General features: G+C 49.3%; 2 protein-coding genes across 4 annotated transcripts in view; both read left to right on the top strand.

Annotated features, from left to right (window-relative positions):
• The window catches only part of PLOD1 (procollagen-lysine, 2-oxoglutarate 5-dioxygenase 1), a 34837-nt gene extending 21262 nt beyond the window's left edge, over positions 1 to 13575 (top strand). Inside the window, exons 8-19 of the mRNA XM_006866379.1 lie at positions 985 to 1086; positions 1607 to 1738; positions 3994 to 4115; positions 6471 to 6575; positions 6922 to 7047; positions 7510 to 7651; positions 8625 to 8738; positions 9521 to 9586; positions 9798 to 9902; positions 11341 to 11487; positions 12210 to 12335; positions 13415 to 13575. Of these exons, the coding sequence (XP_006866441.1) occupies positions 985 to 1086; positions 1607 to 1738; positions 3994 to 4115; positions 6471 to 6575; positions 6922 to 7047; positions 7510 to 7651; positions 8625 to 8738; positions 9521 to 9586; positions 9798 to 9902; positions 11341 to 11487; positions 12210 to 12335; positions 13415 to 13570 (1443 nt within the window). The 3' untranslated portion in view covers positions 13571 to 13575. The remainder of the gene's footprint in view (positions 1 to 984; positions 1087 to 1606; positions 1739 to 3993; positions 4116 to 6470; positions 6576 to 6921; positions 7048 to 7509; positions 7652 to 8624; positions 8739 to 9520; positions 9587 to 9797; positions 9903 to 11340; positions 11488 to 12209; positions 12336 to 13414) is intronic.
• Positions 13576 to 19127: 5552 nt separating this feature from the next.
• Positions 19128 to 23103, top strand: part of MFN2 (mitofusin 2) — a 29116-nt gene continuing 25140 nt past the window's right edge. The window contains exons 1-2 of one of the 3 annotated variants that reach the window (XM_006866376.1): positions 19128 to 19249; positions 21465 to 21607. The gene's annotated coding sequence lies outside the window, so the exon portion shown is untranslated. Of the gene's footprint in view, positions 19250 to 21464; positions 21608 to 23103 lie in introns of those variants that run through there. The other 2 variants (XM_006866377.1, XM_006866378.1) reach the window with 2 other exon arrangements.

Genomic DNA, 23103 nt, shown 5'->3' with positions numbered 1-23103 from the left:
CCACAAGGAAGCATAGAGGGGGCTTGGGACCCTGATGCTTCGCTCACTGTACCCCCAACCCCTCCTGGGGCCAAGGTTGTCTACCTGGGCCCTGCTGTAGACCTGCTGCCTCTGACTTCAGCGTGGTGCTGTCTTTCCCTGGTTTGGGTACTACTGACTGACACACAGTCCCTCCCTGCTGCACACACACTTATTCATTCAACAAACATGCATTGAATGTTTGCACCAGGGAATAAGGGGTACAGTCCTACAGGACAGACTGGTCCCTGCTCTCTGGAGCTATCAATGCAGTCAGGCTCAGGGTGGACCTCAGGGAGCTGGAGCCCACTGTGCCCTGGTTCCTACTGTATTTCTTTTAGTGAGTCTTGGACCACCTACATCAGAATCACGTGGTGGCACTGGGTAGTGGAGAGACTTGGGAAAAGTGCAGGTTTCTTGACTCCACCCAATTGAATTGAATGGAAATCTTCTGAAGGGACTCAGGAATCTGCATTTTATCAAGTTTCCCAGGAGAGCCAAAGATGAAGAAACACTAAGTATGCTGTCTGTCCTCCGCCCTCCCTCAGAGCATCTTTAGTGAACTCCAGGAGAATGGAACATTCTTTCTAAGACTTGCCCAAAATCTAATGCAGTTCCTGCCCCCTGGGGATTGGGAGGACCCCCACTGGGGCTAGCTTGGTAATTTGAGTCCACTTAGCGTTGCTTTAGAATAAGGACCTGGTGATCTCCTTCTCAAAACTCAGCCATTGTAAACCTCTGGAGCACCGTTCTACTCTGACACACAGAGGGTTACCATGAGTTGGAATTGACGTGATGGCAACTGGGGTTTTGTTTGTTTGTTAAGAGCGTGAACTAGGGGGGACTGTGTTGTGTGGGGTCCTCAAGAGTCCAGGGAAGTGTGATTGGGAGGGTCCATCAGGCCTGTCAGTGGCTGTGGAGGAGCGGTTCAGCCTGACTCTCCTCTGACACGTGTCCCTCTGACAGCTGCAGTTGAACTACCTGGGCAACTACATCCCACGTTTCTGGACCTTTGAGACAGGCTGCACCGTGTGTGATGAGGGCTTGCGCCTCCTCAAAGGCATCCGGGTGAGGACCTGCGACTGGGGTCATGGATGGGGGATGGCCAGAGGTTCTGGAATATACTCCATTGCCCTTGGTGGAAGGGAACCAGGTTCACTCCCTGCCCAGGACCCCTTTCTCTGTACCCAGACACATCTCCCAGGAAGTCTTCTCAGACTACACATGACCCCAGCTTCCCCAGTGCCCAAATTCCAGTTTCTTCCACCTGGTCTCTTACCTCTCACTTATAGTTCCCCCCAAACACCACACCAGTCATGATCTCCCGACAGCTGTGTCCACTGGAGCTAACCTGGTTCCTAGCCTGGACTTCCCTCTCTCTCCTCTTGAAGTCTCTTGTGGCTACTTCCTGCCAGGCCTTGCCTGTGCCCACGGGTACACCCTGCTCAGAATTTCCTGCCCAGCTCCCATCCCACGCTAAGTCTGTATCTTCTGCCCTTGGCTCTGGATCACCCAGCCCCTCAGGGGGTCAACAGTGGGTGCTGTCCTTAGACACTGCTGAACCCTGTGCCACCTCCTCCCCGTGCAGGATGAAGCTCTGCCCATAGTCCTGGTTGGCATTTTCATCGAGCAGCCCACGCCGTTCCTATCGCTCTTCTTCCAGCGGCTACTGCGCCTCCGCTACTCCCAGAAACAGATGCGGCTCTTCATCCATAACCACGTAAATAAATACCAGGCGCTCTCCCCCAAGGGCTTACTGTGTGACTTGGGTCAAGATCCTGTTGTCAGGAAGGACCAGTCCCTGGAGAGGGACATCATGCTTGGTAAAGTGGAGGGTCAACAAAAAAGAACAAGACCCTCAGTGAGATGGCTTGGCACAGTGGCAGCAATAAATGGGCTCAAACATAGCAACAATTGTGAGGATGGTGTGTATAGAATCTCTTAAGAGTAGGAACTGACTTGACGGCATCCAACCACCACGGCAGTTTGATCTAGTGATAGCCAAGTTGATTTTCATTCCTGGAGTACCTGGTGGGCCATGGGCTTGGATTCAACGTCCCCAGCTCCTCCCTCCCTGCCTCTTCTCCCTAGTCAGATGAAGTCCTACCTCTTGGCTTTTGTGTATGTCAGTCTCCCTTTCTGGGATGCCAGAGACACTCCAATTCCTACCTGTTCTTCAGGTCACCTTTAGTTAGACCTGCGCTCGTCTCTGCTGCCCACCTAGGTGGATGGCCCGGCCCCATGGTCCTAACTTGGCTCAGTTCCCTGCCTGCCTCCCAGGCAGTCTCTCACCTGTGCAGTGTGCCACATGTAAGCAGAAGATTAGGCCCTGCCCATGGGAGTCTCGTTGAGAGCATCCCTGGAGACAGCAGGCAGAGCCCATGACTGTGACTGTATGTGGGAAAATAACTGTCACGAGGCAGCCTGTGGGGATCTGCTTTGTGTTCTATCTGACTCAGCAAATCTTCATGGTGACCTGTCGGGAAGGCTGCATTTCACAAGTGAGGAAGCTAAAGTTGGTACAGGAGAAATCAATGACTTAGCCAAGGTCACGTGGCTAGTCCTAGCCGAGCCAGGGTTTGCTCTGAGCCCTGGGTTTGTTCTAAAGACCCTGCTTTGTACAGCCCCCTTCCCCAACCCCCTCTGCCCACAAAGGGCCCTGGGTAGGGACTGTTGTTGGCTTTGTTTCCACTGTTTTTTGAATTTCTGGTTTTTATTTTTAACCAAAACAATCCCCAACCTGCTGCTGGTGAGTAGCTCCCCTCTAGGACAGTAGAACCCCTCCTTAGGGTTTCCAAGGCTGTAAATCTTTATAGAAACAGACAGTCTTATCTTTTTCCCTTAGAGCAACTGGTGGGTTTGAACTGCTGACCTTGTATTGAGCAGCCCAACACTTAACCCACTACCCCACCAGGGTTCCTGCTACACATACAGTTCAGTGGCAGGATGATGTTCTTCAAGGTATCCACCCATTTTCACTCTTCTTTTCCAGATCAGACACCACCATTCACATAAATTCAGTGTCTCCTCAGCAGAAATGCCCTTTTGCCCCCTCTCTCCCACCTTTGGCTTCCATGTTGTTGTTGAGTGCCATTGATACATGTATCCTGTGGCGTCACACCAGGACTCTTGGCTTCTATATGCTTGTGTATTTCTTGTAAGTGAGATCACATGGTATTTGTCCCCTATGCAACGGAATGATCTCACTCGGCCTGATGTTTTCACAGTTCCCCCATGCTGTGGCATGCAGCAGGACTAAATTGCTCTTTATGGCGGGAGTAGTATTCCATTGTATATCTGATCCACATTTGGTTTGTCCATCCATCTGTTATTGTGCGTCGATGAGTTGATTCAAACTCACAGGCCAGAGTAGGGCTGTCCCAGTAAGGTTTCTAAGGTTGTGCTCTTTATAGAAACAGACTTTCTCTCATAGAGTGGTTGGTGGGTTCAAACCAACAACTTCTCAGTTAGTTGCTGAGCACTGTGACCACCATGCCACCTCTTTTATCTATTCGTGTGTTAATGGATACTTAGGTTGTTCCTCCTGGGCTCTTGTGAAAAATGCTGCAGTGTACATTGACCTACGGGTTCCTGAGTTCCTGGGTGCCTTCCAGCCTTCACTTCTACAGGGTCTATGTCTGGGTCATGTGTAGTTCTGTGTTTAACTGTTTGAGCCTGGAGTATTTTGTAACAATGCGGATTGATTTTTCCATACCCTGAAGCAGCCTCCCCTTCTCTGGGTGCTGTCATGGCAACAAAGCCTCTTAAGAGGCCTGTGGAACTGGGCTTTGTCAGGTAGGGTGGTTGAAAGAAGGCCAGGATCTGGCATATCTGGGAAGAGCTTCTAGGCAGTGGTTTTGATATGGGGAAAGGTCCTCCAAGACAGGAAAGCAGATAGCCAGGGATGAGCAGGGTAGAAGGTGGTGTGGGCCCTGTGGGGAAGCCTGTACTTCATCCTTGCATCCCCCCTCCCAGGAGCAGCACCATAAGACCCAGGTGGAGCAGTTCCTGGCAGAGCATGGCAGCAAGTACCAGTCTGTGAAGCTGGTGGGCCCCGAGCTCCGGGTGGCCAATGCTGAAGCTAGGAACATGGGCATGTGAGTTGGGGCCCAGGGGCAAGTAAGGGGGGGGCATGGTGGGTGGAGGGGCCATGGGTCAGGAGCATCAGGCTGGGAGACAAGCGTTCAGAAGGCTTTATGATGCCCTGCAAGTTCCTGTCTCTCTCTGGGCCTTAGAATTCCCATCCATTAAATAGGGAAACACTCTCCATCCTGCTGGCTTGGGAGGTCCTATTCAGGCTGAGCAGTATCAGTTGGGTTTCAGAAGCAAATCAGAAAAAGGAGAAGGGCAGAGAAATGGAAATAGACAAATGTTGACAATTAGAGAAGCAATCTGTCTTAGTCATATAATGTTGCTATAACAGAAGTACAAATGAGTGGCTTGAACAAAGAAGTGGATTTTTTCACAGTTCAGGAGACTTTACGGCAGGGGTAGGGAATGTCTGGCCTGAAGGCCGTGTAAGGCCCGAGAAATCGTTTGGTCTGGCCCTGCCAAGGCAACCTCAGTTCCAGCCAGTACGTTGTTAAGTGCCTTCCAGTTGGTTCTGATTCATAGCGACCCTATATAGGGTTTCTGAGGAGCAGCTGGTGAATTTGAACCACCAACCTTGAGGTTCAAACCGACCCTGTGGTTCAGTGCATTATCCCACAGCCTTACACCAGGACTCTAGCCAACACATTAGGGGTGAGTTAATTGAATGTTTTACCAGATCTGTTGTTGTTATGTGCCATCGAGTCAGTACTGACTCATAGCGACCCTATGTACAACAGAACGAAACACTGCCCAGCCCTAGGCCAACGTCACAATTGTTGCCACACTTGATCCCATTGATGCTGCCACTTTGCCAGTTCATCTTGTTGGGGGTCTTCCTCTTTTTCTCTGACCCTCCACCTTACCAAACATGATATCCTTCTCCAGCGACTGGTCCCTCCTGACAATATGTCTGAAGTATGAGAGACGAAGTCTGGCCATCCTGGCCTCCAAGGAGCATTCTGGCTGCACTTCCTGGTTCTTTTGGCAGCCTATGGCACTTTCAATATTCTCCTCTAACACCATAACTTAAAAGCATCAATTATAGCAGACTAATGTTTAAGTTGATCATTTTGTATGGCTCGTGAATAATGTTATTATAAATTTTGGCAGAAATCAGGTTCCCCACCCCTGCTTTGGACTCCTGGTAGGGTGCTGTAGGATCATCACTGGACTGTGAACCAGGAGGTTGGTGGTTCAAACCTACCAGCTGCTCCTTGAAACCCTATACATGGCCGCTATGAGTCAAAACTGACTCACCTGACACCACCAACCGCTTCTCTAAGGGAAAGGCTTTCTGTCTCTGTCAGCTGTAGAGGAGGTTCTTGTGTCTTTTCCGCTACTGTCCCTCAGTTTCTTGGCAGTCTTCACGTGAGATACAGCTTCCCTTTCATTTGTGCTTGATTGATTCTCTGTGCTGATCTGCTTCTTTTATATCTCAAAGGTGATTGGCTTAAGACTGACCCTATACTGATATGATCTCATTACCCTAACAAAGTCCTGTTCCCAAAAGGGAATACATCTACAGGTATTGGAGTTTAGGATTTTCAAAGCATACTTTTCAATCCATAACACCATCTTTGGTTTCTTTTTTTTTCTTTATTAAAACAAAACCAAACTTATCAAACCCTAAGTAATATGTATTGATGGTTGAAGATTTAGACAGTTCTGACTAGAGGTCAGCAAACTTCCTTCAAAGGGTCAGATGGTAAATATTTTCAGCTCTGTGGTCTCTGTCGCAACCACTCAGTTCTTCCACTGATCAGGCAGTTTACTTAGGGTAAATAAACATTTATTTAAAATAAATAAATTAAAAATAGTTAACTGCGTAAGCATGGGGTGTTCCAATAGCATTTTATATATGAACACTAAAATTTGAATTGAATCATTTTCTTTTTATTTTCCCAACCAGTGAAAAATGTAAAAACCATTCTTAGCTTGTGGTCTGTACAGAAGCAGGTGGGTGCGCTGGGTTTGGATCACAGACCATCACTTGCTGAACTCTACACCAAAAGAACATAACTTTTTAAGGCTTTTGGTACAAGCTGCCAAATTGCCTTCTAGAATGACCAGACCATTCTTCCCACCTTTTCCCACCTTCCCCAGCCCGGCAGCATAAGAACCTGCTTGGTGTGCTGTGCTTGCCCTAGTTCAGGGCTTTTGTTGCCAAACTTGGGCTTTCATCTGGAGAGCAGGCAGCCCAGGACCTGTGCTGGTGGTCCCTCTCTCAGGACCCTGGGCTGGTAGCTGGTGACGTCAGACTCTGTTCAATCCTAGTAGCTGCTGGATGTCTCTGGGATCCCAGGTTATGAGGCTGGCGCCGGAGCCCCAGCCCTGCTAACCCCATGCCATACGCCCTGCAGAGACCTGTGCCGGCAGGACCGGAGCTGTACCTACTACTTCAGCATGGACGCTGACGTGGCCCTGACTGAACCCAATGCCCTGCGGCTGCTGATCGAGCAAAACAAGTGAGGCCCGTGGGCAACGGACCCTTCAAGCCAGAGCCTCAGCCCAGCACTGCTCTGTGATATGGGCCTGGGCTCCCAGTAGGCACCCTTCCCTTACTTGTTCCCTCCCCCTTGGCCTCACCTATGGATTCCCGGGGTCTGTGCCTCTGGGGTCTGACTGAACATGCTGCCCACCCTTATATTAGTTTAGGATGTTCCCCTCCTCATCCCATCCTAATTCTCTACTCCAGCTCCCTACCCCCATTCTGTCTCTGGCTTCACTATGGGAGGAAGCAGGCCCCAGGGGTACCAAATCCCCCTTCCCTTCAGTGGTCAGGCATCTCCTGCTGAGGTGCTCCCTCCTTAGGAACATAATCGCCCCATTGATGACCCGCCATGGGAGACTGTGGTCCAACTTCTGGGGGGCACTGAGTGCAGATGGCTACTACGCCCGCTCCGAGGACTACGTGGACATTGTGCAGGGTCGGCGCCTGTGAGTATTGTCAGGGCACTCACCTGTCTTCCACTGGGCATTTCAGCACCCCTACAAATAAGGAGCTCTGGTAGCGTAGTGGCTACGAATGAATCAGGCTGCGAACCTTAAGGTCAGCAGTTCGAAACTACTAGCCACTCCGTGGGAGAAAGATGAGGCTTTCTGCTCCCATAAAGATTTACAGCCTCGGAAACCCTGTATAGGGTTGCTATGGGTCGGAACCGACCCGACGGCACTCAGCACAACTACAACACCAATATCCCAGTCTTTGTTGCCCTTAAATTTCTGCTGACCATGAAGCAAGGAATTCTGCAGTCAGATACGAAGAAGGACTTCCTGCCAATTATGCCAAGCTCCTGTGCTGGGGTGGAGGAATCAAATTAGCATTGTTGGCCTGTTCCTGCCTGTAATCTTGTCCCTGACCTCGTCTGTGACCTCTCCCGTCTTGTCTCTGTTGACTAGGGGTGTTTGGAATGTGCCCTACATCTCAAACATCTACTTGATCAAGGGCAGTGCCCTGCGGACTGAACTGCAACACAAAGACCTGTTCCACCACAGCAAGCTGGACCCCGACATGTCCTTCTGTGCCAACATCCGGCAGCAGGTTGGCTGTGGGGTTCAAGGTCGCAGGAGGCCCTGTTGATGGGAAAGGTGGACCTTGAGCTTTGTTTCTCATGGTGGCAGCCTTGTCATTATTAGTCTAGGGAGCTGCTGACATCCCAGTGGCGCTGCTCAGAAACCCTGGGACCTGGTGGGGGCACACAGGACTCTGGGCATGTTGATGGTTGCACAGTGGTCTTCAGGGACCATTTAGTAGTTCTCACATCATCTGTTTTACTTACATTTCCAAAAGAACCTATTGATAATACTTAGACAGCCATGATGGCTCACTGGTAGAATTTTTGTCTTCCTTACTGGAGACTGGGATTTGATTCCTGGCCAGTCGGTTGATGCTTGCATGTTGCTATGAAACTGAATAGGCTTCAGCAGAACTTCCAGACTAAGACAAACTAGAAAGCAAAGGTGTGGAGATCTACTGAAAATCAGCCCATAAACACTGTTTGGATTACAGTGGCCTGGTCCCATTATACATGGCGTCATCATGAGCCAGGGCCAACCAGACAGCAGCTAACAACACCAAGATCACTTACCACTAAATGTAGCCCAAGTAATGCACCTAAGAAACACCCTTACCCTGTCTGTGAGCCCCACCCCATATTTTATGGTGATTTTTCCTTTTTTTTTTTTTAAACTCCTTCACCTGTGTGACAACACAGCCCCCTGTGGCCAAAGCTTCAGCATCAAAGTATCATTTGTTCATTTTGATGTCCATAGTCATTTGTTCTTTCACACATTTATTGGTTCCTTTCACGTTCATTCCTCCAGGAAGCCTCCCCTGATTGCATCCCCAGTGTCAGGCCTGGGCTGGGTGTTGGGGACAAGGAGGTGACCACACTTGGTCTGTGTACCTGTGACCTGAGTCTGGTGGTCAGAGAAAGCTGCACCAGTGGTCCTTTATGGGTCCTTTGGGAGATGGGGAGTGAGGGGGGCCTCTCCCATCCAGTTCCTTTCTCCAGGAGGTGTTCATGTTCCTGACCAACCGGCACACCTTTGGTCACCTGCTCTCCCTGGACAGCTACCAGACCACCCATCTCCACAATGACCTCTGGGAGGTGTTCAGCAACCCTGAGGTAAGGATCACAGTGGGGCTGGGAGGGGAGTAGCGCAGGGATCCCATTGATCGTGAGCCACCTCCACCTCAGATCTTACTAGGAGCTAGGACCCTGTGGCCACCTCTCTTCCCTCTGCCCCAGGGTTGGCTGTGGAACTGAACTTGCCTGGGACTGATGGGTGCCTTGAGAGGCAGCGCCATCTAGTGGAGAAAGGACTAGGAATCCAAGGCCTGGGTTTGAGCCCAGCTCTGCTACCAGCTGTAACTTCATTGAACCACTCAACTTGCAGTGCCTCAGTGATTTTAGCTCTAAAGTGGACATACCATCCCAGCATCCCTCATTCCAGAAAGTGTTGTGATGGTTAAAGGAGGTGACAGTTATGACAGTGCACCTGGATATTGGGAGCTTGTGGTAGATGTTGAGTGTGCACATGTAGACACACGTGTGCAAACACTAGCTCTTTGCTCAAATAGCCCATGTGTACCCAGTGCAGGGAGTTCTGTGAGCACTTCGGGTCCATGGGCTGGACTGCAAGGTCGGTTTGAACTGTAAAGCTGGCGGTTCAAGCTTACTACCCGCTTCTCAGAAACCCTATACTGGGTCGCTATGAGTTGGAACCAACTTGAAGGCACTTGACAACAACCCAGTGGCAGAGGTGTACACCCCTGCACTGTGCTTCTTGGGGTAGCCCTTTCTGGGGGAACCCTTCAGGGAGGCATTCTGTGGTACTCAGCATGTGGGCAGCTCAGGCTTGAGGACCCAGCCCTCTTCTCCCCACCCCCCCTCCCCCATCCCCACAGGACTGGAAGGAGAAGTATATCCATGAGAACTACACCAAGGCCCTGGAGGGGAAGCTGGTGGAGACGGTAAGCAACCCTCCTTTATCCCAGACCTCGCCCCTGCCTCCTCCTCCCTCAGCAGCTCATATGGTCCATCTAAAATCAACAGAGCCTGCTCCCAATGGGGGGCTCACTGGCCAGAGTGAGGGCAGGCAAGGGGCCTGCTGAGGGCTATGGGAACAGGAGGAACATGGGTATGGACCCTCTGTACTCCACTGACTGAGCCCCACCCCCCCAGCCTTGCCCGGATGTCTACTGGTTCCCCATCTTCACCGAGACAGCCTGTGATGAACTAGTGGAAGAGATGGAGCACTTTGGCCAGTGGTCTATGGGTGACAACAAGGTGAGACCCCCTCCACCCAAGCCCACTTTCTAGGCTCTTCTCTGTGGCTTCTCCAGATGGGGTGCTGGCAGGGGTGCCCATAGGCAGTTGGGAGGAGAGGAGTTGAGAAACTGAAAGCAGAGATGGTCCCCAAAGCCACTTTGCTACTGTGTGACTGAGCTCCTGAAACTTAAGTTGCTTGGTTTTCAGTTCCTGATATATGACTAAATTGTTCCCCTTCCTTTCTTGGACCTGAAGGATGAGTGGGGTTGGGAAGGAATTAGAAGTGTAGGGTGGAAAGGGTATAGGTTTCCAAATTCAGTAGCCTCAGAAGCTGGTGGCACCGAGTATAAGGGAGGATGGCGCCCTCTGGAGGACAATCCTAGCCTTACTCATGTACGCAAGTCCAGGAACCAGCTGCTTTTAACAACATGGAGGGAGACGTTGGGTCTTTTGAGCCTCCGGCTGTCCTTTCCTTTCCTTTCCTTTCCGTTGTGGTTCTGGTTACCTGCCTCAAATGCAAGCTTTGTGGCAAAGCCGGTCTTCAGAACCCATTAACTGGGATGGTTCATACAATCTGGGCTTCTGCTAACCCTTGTGCCCAGACAAGCCCCTTGTCACCACTGCCCCCCTGCGTCAGTTTTGTGCTGCTGCATCTCAGATTACCACAAGTTTAAGAGACTTAGAGCAGCACACACTTAGGATGGGTCAGGAGGCTGGGCCCAGCTTAGCTGTTCTCTCTGCTCTCCAGGCGATAACTGAGGTGTCATTTGGAGCTAAGTTTTTCTGAAGCTCAGGGTCATAGTCCAAGCTCCTATGGTTGTTGGCAGAATCCATTTCCTGGCAGCTGCAGAACTCATGGTAGCTTGCTTTTTTAAGACCAGCAGGAGAGAAAAATCTCTCTTATTAGATCCTTTGTAAAGAACTCACCTGTACAGGTGTAGCTCATCCAGCACAATCTCCCTCAGATGAACCCAAGTCAGCGGATTGTTGTTGTTGTTAGGTGTCGACTCTATGCACAACAGAACAAAACACTGTCCGATCCTGTGCCAGCCTCACAGTCATTGCTATGCTTGAGCCCATTGCTGCTGCCACTGTGCCCATCCATCTCGTTGGGGGTCTTCTTTTTTTTTGCTGACCCTCCATTTTACCAAGCGTGAAATCCTTCTCCAGATACTGGTCCCTCCTGATAACATGTTTAAAGTATGAGAGACAGAGTCTGACCATTCTGGCTTCAAAGGAGCATTCTGACTGTACTTCTTCCAACAGATTTATTTGTTCTTCTGGCATTCAACTGATTAGAGTCTTTAATTACGTCTGCAAAACTCCTTCCCTTTTGCTACATAATACAACGTATAGTCACCGGTCTTGGCCACACAAAGGGATTGTGCAGGGTCAGACCCCCCAGGGGTTAGAATTCTGCCTTGTTGAAGTTCATGTCCTCCTTGGTCACCTACAGGACAATCGCATCCAGGGTGGCTATGAAAACGTGCCAACCATTGATATCCACATGAACCAGATCGGCTTTGAGCGGGCATGGCACAAGTTCCTGGTGGAGTACATTGCACCCATGACTGAGAAGCTTTACCCCGGCTACTACACCAGGGTGGGTACAGAGGGAGATAGTGGTGGATGGTGAAGTGGTCTAGGCCCGGGGGAGAGGCAGGAATGAGGTCTTCCCAGCCAGACTGGGCATCAGGAGGTGGGGGGCCCCTTTGACCTTACCCCATCTTCCTTAAATCCCACCCTGGTGACTCTTGATTAGCTGAGTAAGCAAGCTCCCAGTGAACCAGCCAACACATGTGGTTCCTTCCCTCAGGATCTCTGTAGCTGTCCCTTATGTGTCTGTCATCTGCCCCTTTGCTTTTCTCTGTCCCGTCTCTTTCTTTGTCATTCCCATGATTTTCTCTGAACACCTGCCCTGGGTGTGCCTGGGCTGCGCCTTCAAGGACTCATTAGTGGAGAGTTGCTGGAATGAGTCATAAGGTTTATTCTTCCCCTACTTCCTTTGTCCCTCCTTCCTTTCCGTTTTTCCTTCCTCTCCCTGTTTTCCTCTTCTTTCTTCTTCCCTCCATTCCTCTCTCTTCCATTGTTCTCTCCTTCTTTCTTCCTTTGTAGTCTCTCTTTTTGTCCCTCTTTCTTCTCTCCTTCCCTCCCTATCTTCTCCATGCCAGGCACCATTCCAGGCACTGAAGGATACAGCATAGAGCAAATTGGCTCTCAGAGTTGACATTCCCGTGCGAGGGCCTGTGTGTGTTCCCCATGACCCCTAACCTTTCCTGGTCTTTCTCCATTAACGTTGGTTCTTGCCCCATCCCTGTGGTGTAGGCCCAGTTCGACCTGGCCTTTGTTGTCCGCTACAAGCCTGACGAACAGCCCTCGCTGATGCCACACCACGACGCCTCCACCTTCACCATCAACATTGCCCTCAACCGGGTAGGAGTGGACTATGAGGTGAGCAGGGCTGAGAGCAGGTGGGGAGCATGCTGGATGGTGAGCTGCTTATAGGGTGGTAGAGGCAGACAGGCTCTGGGGCTGCCAGCGTCACGAAGCCAGAGAGAACGGAAGCCGGGCCCCTGGGAGGGCCTCTGAACTTGCTATTTTTAAATAGTTTCTTTGGCCTCAGCTCTGGACTAGGCACTGAAGAACACCCATGAAAACAGCTGTAATTTTTTTGAGAAGGGATTTTGCCCGTCTCCCAGAGAACATTTGGAAATGTCTAGGGACATTTTTGGAGTTCTGGTGTGGCGCTGTAAGATAAGCAGTGGTGTAGACTGCTAATTCCAAACACACCAGTTACTCCTCAGAAACCCTATACAAGTTGCTATGAGTCAGAATCGACTCAGTGGCACTTAACAAGAAGAGATGCTTGGGGTTGTCACAACTATCGAAGTGTTGCTGACATCTTCTAGGTAGAGGTTAGAATGGCCCAGGATGGCCCTCCACATCAGTGATGCTAAGGTTGAAATACCCCGACCTAAGCTCATATCAGGAGTCTTGGTGTGGCCTGTAGAATAAGTACTGGACTGCTAACTGCAAGGTTGGTGGTTCAAACCCACCAGCCACTCTTTGGAAACCCTAATACAGGGTCACTATGAGCCTCAGTTGGCTTGAGGGCACTTAACAACAACAAAGCTCATGTTAGGACTCCTGGTGTGGTACTATAGGATAAGTACTGGACTGCAAATCTCAAAGTTGGTGGTTCAAACCCACCAACTATTCCTTGGAAACCCTGTACAGGTTTCCACCACCACCACCAAGCTCATATCGTCTCATCATTTATCATAACCTTCTGCACTGTAACCCACATTTTACAGCTGGGGGTACTGAAGCCCCCCACTGAGTAAGTCATGAACCCTAGATTTGTCAGGGCTGCCTGACTCTAAGGCCCCAGTGCTCTTGCTCACTGGGGCTTTGCTATAAGAGGCACCCCCAGACAGGCTGTGTTAAAGGCCACTTGATGGGGAGACTAGGGGAGCCGTGTGGGAAAGGCCCAGCATCCTGTTGGTGAACTAACACTTCCTTTCTCCCAGGGCGGGGGCTGTCGCTTCCTGCGTTACAACTGCTCTATCCGTGCACCAAGGAAAGGCTGGACCCTCTTGCACCCAGGACGGCTCACACATTACCATGAGGGGCTCCCCACCACCAAGGGCACCCGTTACATCGCTGTCTCCTTCATCGACCCCTAATTGTCAGCAGCTTCTGAGGCCTCAGGATCCCAGAGAGCTGGTCCAGCCAGTAGCCTGTTGACTCCCGTTTGCAGTGAACTGCCAGGAGGAGAGACTGGGCGTGAAGGCCACAGACAGACACAGCAGAACTCTTCGTCTGGGGCTTTCTGGGTGCTCTGGTCCAGCCTTGGAGAGGTTGTTCATTGTTACTGCTTTTGTGAAGATTCAGCCCAACCCTTCTTCCTGAAAAAACCTACTTCCCTTTCCTGTTTCTTCCGTTGAGTGAGACCTGAGCAGATGTAGGCTTATCCAAGCTGCCTGGAGAGCCACGCCCCAGAGCTTCTCCCAGGCAGAACTGCAGTCCTTGGACTTCCTGCTTCAAGCTTGGATCAGACTAGAGCTCCTACCCTGGCCCTGGGACCACCAAAGCCCCCTTTTCTATGGCTCCTGTCCATAGAGCAAAACCTTGTCCCTGAAGACAGTGACTCAGAATCCCCGGAGGCAGACGGAAATCCATTTATACCACAGCTTGATTCTCTACTTGACCCTTGTGGGGTGGGAGTGGGAATGGTATGTCCACACACTGTATTGAGTCACCCTGTCCCTGTGCCTTTGGAGAGAGGGACCAACAGAAACAGGCAAGTTTCTATTAAACGTTGTAACAACCACTGAGTGGGAGCTGCTGGCGGTGAGGGGGCAAGGTTAAGGTCGGTCATACAGGGGTGATTTTAGGAACCCATGATTGGTATGTTCAGGAGGCAAACAGGTTGTGTCAGGAGACTGGAAACTTTTCTGTCAGACCTCATCACATGTATTCGTTGTGTCATTTGTGTTTCTATAATCTGTCCTGTGAGCCCAGCACTGGTGGACTGGGGTACACTAAAACGGACCATAGAAGCAGTCTGGGTGGTGTAATTTGCGATTGACTGCTAACTTATTCTAAAGGTTGGTGATGTGAATCCACTCAGAGGCGCTGGGAAAGAAAGCGTGACAGACTGTTTCTGTAAAGGTTGTTAAGTGCCATTGAGTCCTTTCCAACTCGTGGCAACCGAGGTAGGGTTTCTGAGGAGCAGCTGCCGACCTTGCATTCCAGTGGTTATCCTATAGCACCATGCCAGGACTCCTCTAAACATTACAACCAAGAAAGCCTTAGGGGAGCAATTCTGCTTTCTGACACGTGGTGTGGCTATGACTTGGAGAGCAGTGGGTTTGTTTGTTTGTTTTGGTAATGTCAGTAGTGCCAGGTTGAGAAACCCTGATACCAGGTGCCATTTAAGCTGGCCTGTGAAGAGTGAGGAGGTTTCAACAGGCAGAGACTATCAAGGGCAAAGGGCTAGAGCCAGTAAGGATCAGGTGGGGTCAGAGAAAGCGGACTGACTGGTATGGGTGGAGTTAATGGGATCAGATTGTAAAGGCTTATTTTCCCAGGCTAAGACGAGTTTGAGCTTTACCCAAGAGGTGATTGGAATCATTCAGGGATTCTGTATATACATTTTACAGGTTTTATAAGTTTTGTTTTTTAAATTGGCCAATGGTAAATTTAAAAAGCACCAATCGTTTTGTATATATAGTCAGCAAAACACACCAACTTAATAGTTTCTTCACGTGTATCAAGGGAGTCCTGGTGTGGTGCTGTGTGTTAATGCCCTGGGCTGCAAAGTCGGTTTGAACCACAAGGTTGGCAGTTCAAGCTCACAAGCTGCTCCTCAGAAACAGGGTTGCTATGGGTCAGAACCGATTCGACAGCACATAACAACAGTAACACGTGTGTATAATAATGGCATGGTGGAAGCGTCTTCTAGCTTCACGATGGGGAGAGAGAATCCGTATCAGCCCAAGGCTGATTCCTATTAGGCAGAGATGAGACACTCCTTCTCCAGTCTGTTGGGTCACTTCGGACACCAGCGATTTTTTCATGGCACTTTGCTTGGCTGGGTTTGAGAATTCATTGGATTGGACAAACAGAACTCAGAAAATACTCATGGTTATGGGGTTAATTAGGAAGTAACAGGTTACAATTCAGGATCAGAAACTAATCAGGACATGGTTTTTCAATCAAGACAAGTGTTTTCACTGTCTTGGGCCTGCCCAGCCTTTGCCTTGCTCAGCCAAGGGTTACAAAGCTCTTTAGCTTTGCCAGTAACTGGTCAGAGGCACCCACTCTGGCCAGTAAGCTTGATCCTGACTTTAACTCTCTATCTCTGTTGTCGTTAAGTGCTGGTTCCTTCTCATAGTGACCCTGCATAGGGTTTGCAAGGAGCAACTGGTGGGTTTGAACCACCAGCCTTGCAGTTAGCAGTCTAGTGCTTATCCTACAGCACCACACCAGGACTATCTGCTGTATCCAGGACCTACTAATGCGATCTCTTTCAGAGATACTGATAGTGATAGCCAGGCATCATGTAGTTCTTCTGATCTCAGGATTGAGGAGACTGATGTTCACGTGATTCTTTAGTCCAGAGGTGGGGAATATTGACCCGCTGGCCATATAAGACCCACAACTGTAACTGCAGTTCTAGGCATTATATTGTTGTTGATAAATGCCATCGAGTTGGTTCTGACATAGTGACCCTGTATAGGGTTTCTGAGGAGTCCTGGTGTGGCGCTGTGGGTTAATGCCTTGGACTGCAAAGTCAGTTTGAATGGCAAGGTTGGCATTTCAAGTTCAGCAGTCATTCCATGGAAACCCTATACAGGGTCATCACATTAGGAATGAGTTAATTAAATATTTGACCAAATATAGCAGGCTCAGTTTTAAGTTGATACTTTATCGCCCATGAACAATGTTATAAATTTTGGCAGAAAAAAGTTTCCCACCGTGCATTAGTCCATTATACTAATTGCTTCTGAGTTTTAAATTTTCATCACTCTTCTTTCCTTCAGACACGGAGAGTCCAATTGTTGCAGGAGCTTTTTTAAAATCCCAGTTGCTACTCACCAAAGTAGGATGTAGAACATTGTCTTTGTGGACTGTTGTTAAGTGCTGTTGAGTTGGTTCCAACCCATAGCGACCCTGTATAGTGTTTCCAAGGGAGCAGCTAGTGAGCTAGTAATCTTGAACCGCCGACCTTGCAGTTCAAACCAACTTTGTAGTCCAGTGCATTAACCCCCAGCGCCACATCAGGACACCTCTGTGTGGACTGTATTATACCAGTTGACCATAGTGTTCCCTGAGGCTATGATCCTGAGCTCCCAGGCCCAGCAAATTATTCCCTCAAGATATTGGGTAATGTCTAAGAAGTTTTCATAATTTTAACCCCCTGTGTGATTATTCATATTCATGGATATGTTTGAAACAAAGGTAAATCTTGTTAAGTGCCACCAAAGTTCTGACACAGAGTGACCCTGTATAAGGTTTCCCATGAGTGACTGGTGGGTTTGAACCGCAAACCTTGCAGTTTGCAGTCCAGTGCTTATCCTACAGCACTACAGCAGTTCTCCACAAAGGTAAATATTCATGTTATGAAGTGCCGTTGAGTGACTCATAGTGACGCTATAGAGTTTCCAAGTACAAATGTCCTTTATCAGATTTTTAAATATTTGTGAGTATATTCCATTTTCCCTCCCACACCATTCAGCCAGTGTATCTATCCATGTGTCTACCGGTAGTAGATCATTGTTATTGCGAGATTGTATATAACAGTATTTGCTTTTGTTCTCGAAGTTGTTTTTAATCATTATCTTTTTTTAATTACAAACATAATTCCTGTCTATGGGAAAAGTCCATCTGAAATAAGTAATGCAGAAAATAAGTCATCTGTAAGTGCACACCAACCCTTTCCCATTAACACTGTGGGCAGTCCTGGGGGTGGGGAGGTCTTGTCATTGAGAGGGTTTAAGTGGGGACCTGACAAGGAGCCATGTTTCAAAGAGAGAACCTGGGTGCTGAGTTAAGGGTAAGTGAGACTTGAGGCCTGGGGAGGGAGCCAGTGGCTTCCCCAGCTGTCTGGTCAAGAGTCCAGGTCCCAGATCAGAACTTGCAGGGAGGTCTAGTTAAGAGGGAATGGCCAGGAGAGATGCTACCTGACTCAGGCAGGATTCTGCCAAAGACCGCCTAAGAAATAGAAGAATTGATATTCCCCTTAGGGAGGCCTTAGAGCAGTGTGGAGGCAGAAACATGCAGACAGCAGCTTTACAAGGCAGTGTGTAACACGCCCCAATGTGGCTACAACCCAGATAGAGGCCTGGCCACACCCTGAGACGCATCTGGGTGTGGCTCTACAGTCCAGAGTCAGACTTAGGGCATAGGACACTAGGCAGTAGGGGCTGAGGGTAGGACAGCCTCCCTCTGATCCGTTGTGCCTAGCAGAAGACTGATAAGCTGGTCCTTCAAGTACTGATTTGCCACCAGAAGTAACTGTAGCAAGATTCTACTGTGGTTATAAAACAGCGCTGCCCAGTAGAAACAGTGGGAGCTACCCACACAATTCTGTATTTTCTAGGAGTCACATTAGAAAAAGTAAAAAGAAGCAAATGGAATCAATTTTAGTAATATATTTTCATTCACCCAATGCATCCAGAATATCAACACTTCAATACATAATGTTAGTGAAATATTTTACATTTGTTTTCCATACTAAGTCTTACAGTACATCTGCTGTAATATCTGCTATGATCACATTTCATTAACTTCCGTATTAGAGGACCCAGGCTTGGAACCTTCCCTGGAGAGCTGTTGATGCCTTAACTTGGTGCCTGGCACATAGCGGGGACCCAGTGGTCCACATATGAGAGCTTGGGTAATTTTCTCCGACCTCACAGTTCAAACTGACCTTACAATCCAGGCGTTAGGCCAAAGCGCCACACCATGTTAGGTACCTAGTGACAAGCATTTAATCGATGCTGATATGTTGTTGCTGCTGCCCTTACTTCTCTTCTTACTTCCTAAGAGGAGTCTCTGGGTGGTGCAAATGGTTAATGGGCTTGCTTGGCTGGTAACCAAGAGGTTTCCGGCTCCAGTCTACTCAGCAGCATCTCAGCAGAAAGGTCTGGTGGTCTGATTCTTAAAAATCAGCCACTGTAAAAATCAATCAATCAATCAATCAATCAATCAACCATTGTGTCCTATGGAACGGTTTTACTCTGACACACTTGGGGTTGCTAGGAGTCAGAAATGGTCTTAAGGCAACGGCTTTTGTTTTTTTTAATCTTTTTCAAAGATAATCGAAAGGCACCAGACCCAATCTTCTTCTCCTCCTCTCCCTAAGTGAGTCACCTCACCCTAACGGCCTGAAACTCTTAAGAATTTGTCTCTAAATGATTCTAGAGCCAGCAGAGGCCTTGGGGTCAGGTTCTGAGGCAGCAAAGGAAAGCTGTCCCTCCCATCCACGCCCTTGTTTTGCCCCTTGACAGCCCGAGACCCCGCCCTAGACATGACAAGAGCCTGCTGGAACTACTGCACCCGTGATGCAGCGCGAGTCTTGAAGGCTTACGTCATTGGCTTGGGACGCCCCGGTTGAGAACAAGCGCACTGAGACCTCTCCAGAGGAGGCGTTGATCTTGAGGACCCGTGCTTCATCCATCAGGAGTTGTTGGGTGGTTTGGTTGGGCGCCGAGCCCACGGACTTACTGGAGCCAGAGCGGCAAACCTGAGGCGGCTGTTGACGCGCGCATCCTTCCCTCTCTCCTCCCACCTCTCCCCGGTGGCGCGCGCTGGTGACGTTGTGGGACGATGGCCGCCGCGAGGCCGGGAAGGTGAAGGTGAGAGGGTGAGCGCGCTGGGGTGGCGGGGACTGGTTCGGCTCGACCCAGGGTAATCCTGAACAGCTCGGCGTAGACCGGTGGGACGCTGGGGCCCCAGGGACTCGAGATCCTGGCAGGCGAGCGGGGGTCATCGCCGGGCCCTACGCGGCCCTGAGAGGAGGGGGCGGGACTCGGAAACCCGGACTAAGACGTGGGGTCCTCGGAGGCTCCTGGCCTCATTCTCAGTCTTCGCGGCCACATTCCGCCCATGCCCTTCCCCATTTCTCCTCTAACCCTTATCATTCTGCCAGCATTTTTCAGCAGGTGACAGTGCCCACGTTCATCACTGAAGCTCCTTGCACAGGGCTCCCCTTTGAACGCTCATTGCGCTTTGTCACAATCATCTCGGTTACTTGTATGATTTCTCACCGGATTGGAAGCCCCCCGGAGACAGGGACTTTTTAATCCACCGCTATCCATAGCGACAATGGAGCCCTGTAGGTTAAGCACTGGACTGCTAACAGAAAGGTCAGCAGTAGAAACCCACCAACCGCTCCTTGGAAACCCTATACAGTGTCGCTGTGAGTCGGAGTCGACCTCACAGCACTTAACAACAACAACAAGATCCCTAGTGATAAGGAAACCTGGTGGCACAATTATTAAGCGCTGGGCTGAAAAAAATCAGTAGGAACCCACCCCGCCTTTCTGTGGGAGAAAGACCTGGCATTCTGTGTCAGTAAAGATGACAGTCTAGGAATCCTATGGGGCAGTTCTGCGCTGTCATATAGGGTTACAGTGAGTTGAAACTCACCCATTAGCACTCAGCAACATCCCTAAGGCTTTGCATTAGACCAGGCATACAGAAAATAGTGAATAAATAGATGTTTGGATGCATGAAGCCATTTCCTTCTCTTTTTGTAATTCATTTAAATTCTGTTCTTTATCTTTTTTCTTCCTCCCAGAAAATGTTGTCCCTTACCACCCCCAACTATAGAGTTTCATGTAGTTGAAAACAAGTGAGCTTGGGAGTTAAAAGGATGATGGTATCTCAGTTCCCAGCTTGGTTTAACTACTAGAAAACCAAATCCATTGCTGTTGAGTTTTTCTGACTGGTAGCGTAGTGGTTACGAATCAGGCTGGTAACCTCAGGGTCAGCAGTTCAAAACTACCAGCTGTTCCGCAGGAGAAAGATGAGGCTTTCTGCTCCCGTAAAGATTTACAGCCTTGGAAACCCTGTACAGGGTCACTGTGAGTTGGAACCAACTTCATGCCACACAACCACCACAATATATAGTGCAACCCACAGGACAGAATAGAACTGTTCCATAGGCCATAATCCTTATAGAAGCTGATTGCCACATCTTTCTGCCGTAGAGCAATTGGTATGTTTGAATTGCTGACCTTTAGGTTATCAGCCAAGTGCTTAAATCACTATGCCATCAGGCCTCCTCTTGGCTTAATTAGACCCACTGCCATCAAGTCGGTTCTGACTCTTGTTGTTAGGTGCTGTCGAGTCGATTCCGACCCATAGCGACCCTGTATAGGGTTTCCAAGGAGCAGCAGCTGGTGAACTTGACCTGCCGACCTTGAAGTTCAAACGGCTTTGCAATCTGACACATTAGCCCACAGCACCACACCAGAACTCCTGACTCTTAGCAGTCTATAAATCTTACAAGTATTGCAAACCTCTGTTCGCCCCACAGAGTTGACAGTTAAGGAAGACACAAGAGGGGCTTCAGAAAGTTTGTGGAAAAATTCCATTATCTTTTCATTCAGTTTTTCCACGACCTTTTGGAAGCTCCCCTCGTATTGTTGTAAAGCACCTGCCTTACATACATCTTCAGTAAGTTCCACTTCCCTCCTTCATTCTTACCTCTCACCTCTAGTCCTGACTGTTCCTAAGCCTAGTCCTTGGCCTGGTTCTGCTCCGTCCTCGCCCCTCACTCCTCCAGCTGTGCCGTTGTCAGAGTCCCTACAACGACCTTCCCAGTACCTTGTACACACAGCTGGGACATTTTTGTGCCCACACCTGTGTTATGTTTTTCCCCAGCATACTTCCTCACATGCCAGCCGGGCTTGTCAGTACCTCAGTAAGGAAGCTTTCCTCAGGCATTAGTTTGTTTGGCTTCATAACCTGATGAGACAAGTTTAAATACCAGGTTTTTTGTTCTGTTTTGTTTAGTTTAGCTTTGGTTGCCTACTGACGTCTCCCTTTTCTTTCTTAAAACGCCAGAGAATTGATGGAGTGAAGAAAATCAGTAAGCAGTTTCAACCTAAGAGAGGACAGAGGAGAACTCCAATTCTTTTCATCTTTTTGACTCCAGCCATACCCATGATGCCCACCCTGTGAAGATCTCCCCACCATCCAAAGAGTAAGTGGTGGCCATGACTGCTAGCCCCTGGGTCTCGCTCTGCTGGCCATGCGGCTGTTAGTCTCCTGGATGCAGTCATCTTCATGGAGAGCTAGAGTGTTCCAAACTGTATTACGGGGAGGAAAAAACTGCTATAGTTTCTCTCGAAGGAGCCCTGATGGTACAGTGGTTAGGTACTTGGCCTCTGACTGAAAGATCAGTGGTTCAAACCCACCAGCTGCTCTGTGGGAGAAAAATATGTAAATCTGCTTCTTGGAAACCCTATGGGGGAATTCTGTTCTGTCTTAAAAGGTCACTACGAGTCCAGAATCGACTCGATGGTCCACAACAACCACCATTTTACTTCCATGGAGGATTTCATTGGGAAGAGAACCTCAGTAAACATTGACTGCTCAGAAAGTGGCTGGAATTTCCTGGGCTCCGTGACATCTTAGTCTCCATCTCCTTTGTGTGTTCTCTGCTGTGCTGGGTCTTCTCCTCTCCCTCTCTGTCCAGCATAGGGTTGTCACAGCTTGTCACAGCTCTTCTGAGAGTCTCAGCTGCCTCTCTACCCTGTACACTCTTTTGTTTCAATTTCCCAGCGTCTCCTCTGTTCCAGTTGTGCCAGCAGACGAGCGTGGATCCATTTTATTTTCCCTGCTAGGAGTTGCTGTGCATAAAGCTGGGTAAGGAGCTGGTGTGGATTCAGGGACTATGCTGGGGACCCAAACACACAGCTGGAATGATTTATGCTGCTGCTCCCCGCACACCCACGATGCCTAATATTTTCCCACTAATAACAAAGCTTTTGATGACTTTGGAGTGTCAATAGCAGTTTCCGTTTAGAATTTGCTTTAGGTCGTAAGCGGTTAATCTTGTGCCCATGGCACTCTTTGGGGATGAAAGTAGGGGACGGCCCGGATAAACAAGCCATCTCCCAAAGCCATCCTAGGAATTTTATAGTCTGTTGTGCAGAAGGGTTCCTCTTGGTCAGATAGATCTGTGAAACGTTAAATGAAATATGGTGAACTGGTATCTTTACAACAGGGCCTCCCAAAGCCTTCATGGAGCTCATGCACAGTGGGGTTGGTGGCAGCATATGGTGTTGCACAAATTGAGTCAACTATGAGCTCCTTTTTGTAGGCAGCATTGCTACAGCTCGAGTTCTGTGGGCCACACTGAGAAATGCTGCCTTAAGCTATCTTAAACTATTGAGAAATCATGATCTCAAGAGCACTTTGAGGCCTCTGTAATAGCTCTAACTGTGCCGCTTAAGGTGTGGCTGATATTAGATCTAGATTCTGGCCCAGCTCCGCTTGGAAAACAAGCCCAGCAGGCCTGCTGTTAGCCCTGCGGTGAGGTAGGGACTATCAGGGCTTTCCAGAGAAGCCATAGGAACCTTGCTACTTCCCATCATGCTGGAAGCCAGCAGTGACGCTTTGAGATAAGGGTCCTTGTCTTGGCGTCAGTGTGTGTTTCGCAACTTTGTTTCTTTCATGCCTATGTGTATGGCTGACTTGC

Source organism: Chrysochloris asiatica, unplaced genomic scaffold (assembly GCF_000296735.1).
Source record: "Chrysochloris asiatica unplaced genomic scaffold, ChrAsi1.0 scaffold00090, whole genome shotgun sequence".
NCBI lineage: Eukaryota > Metazoa > Chordata > Mammalia > Afrosoricida > Chrysochloridae > Chrysochloris > Chrysochloris asiatica.
Note: the sequence above shows the minus strand (reverse complement) of the source record. Positions and strands in the feature narration are given on the sequence as shown.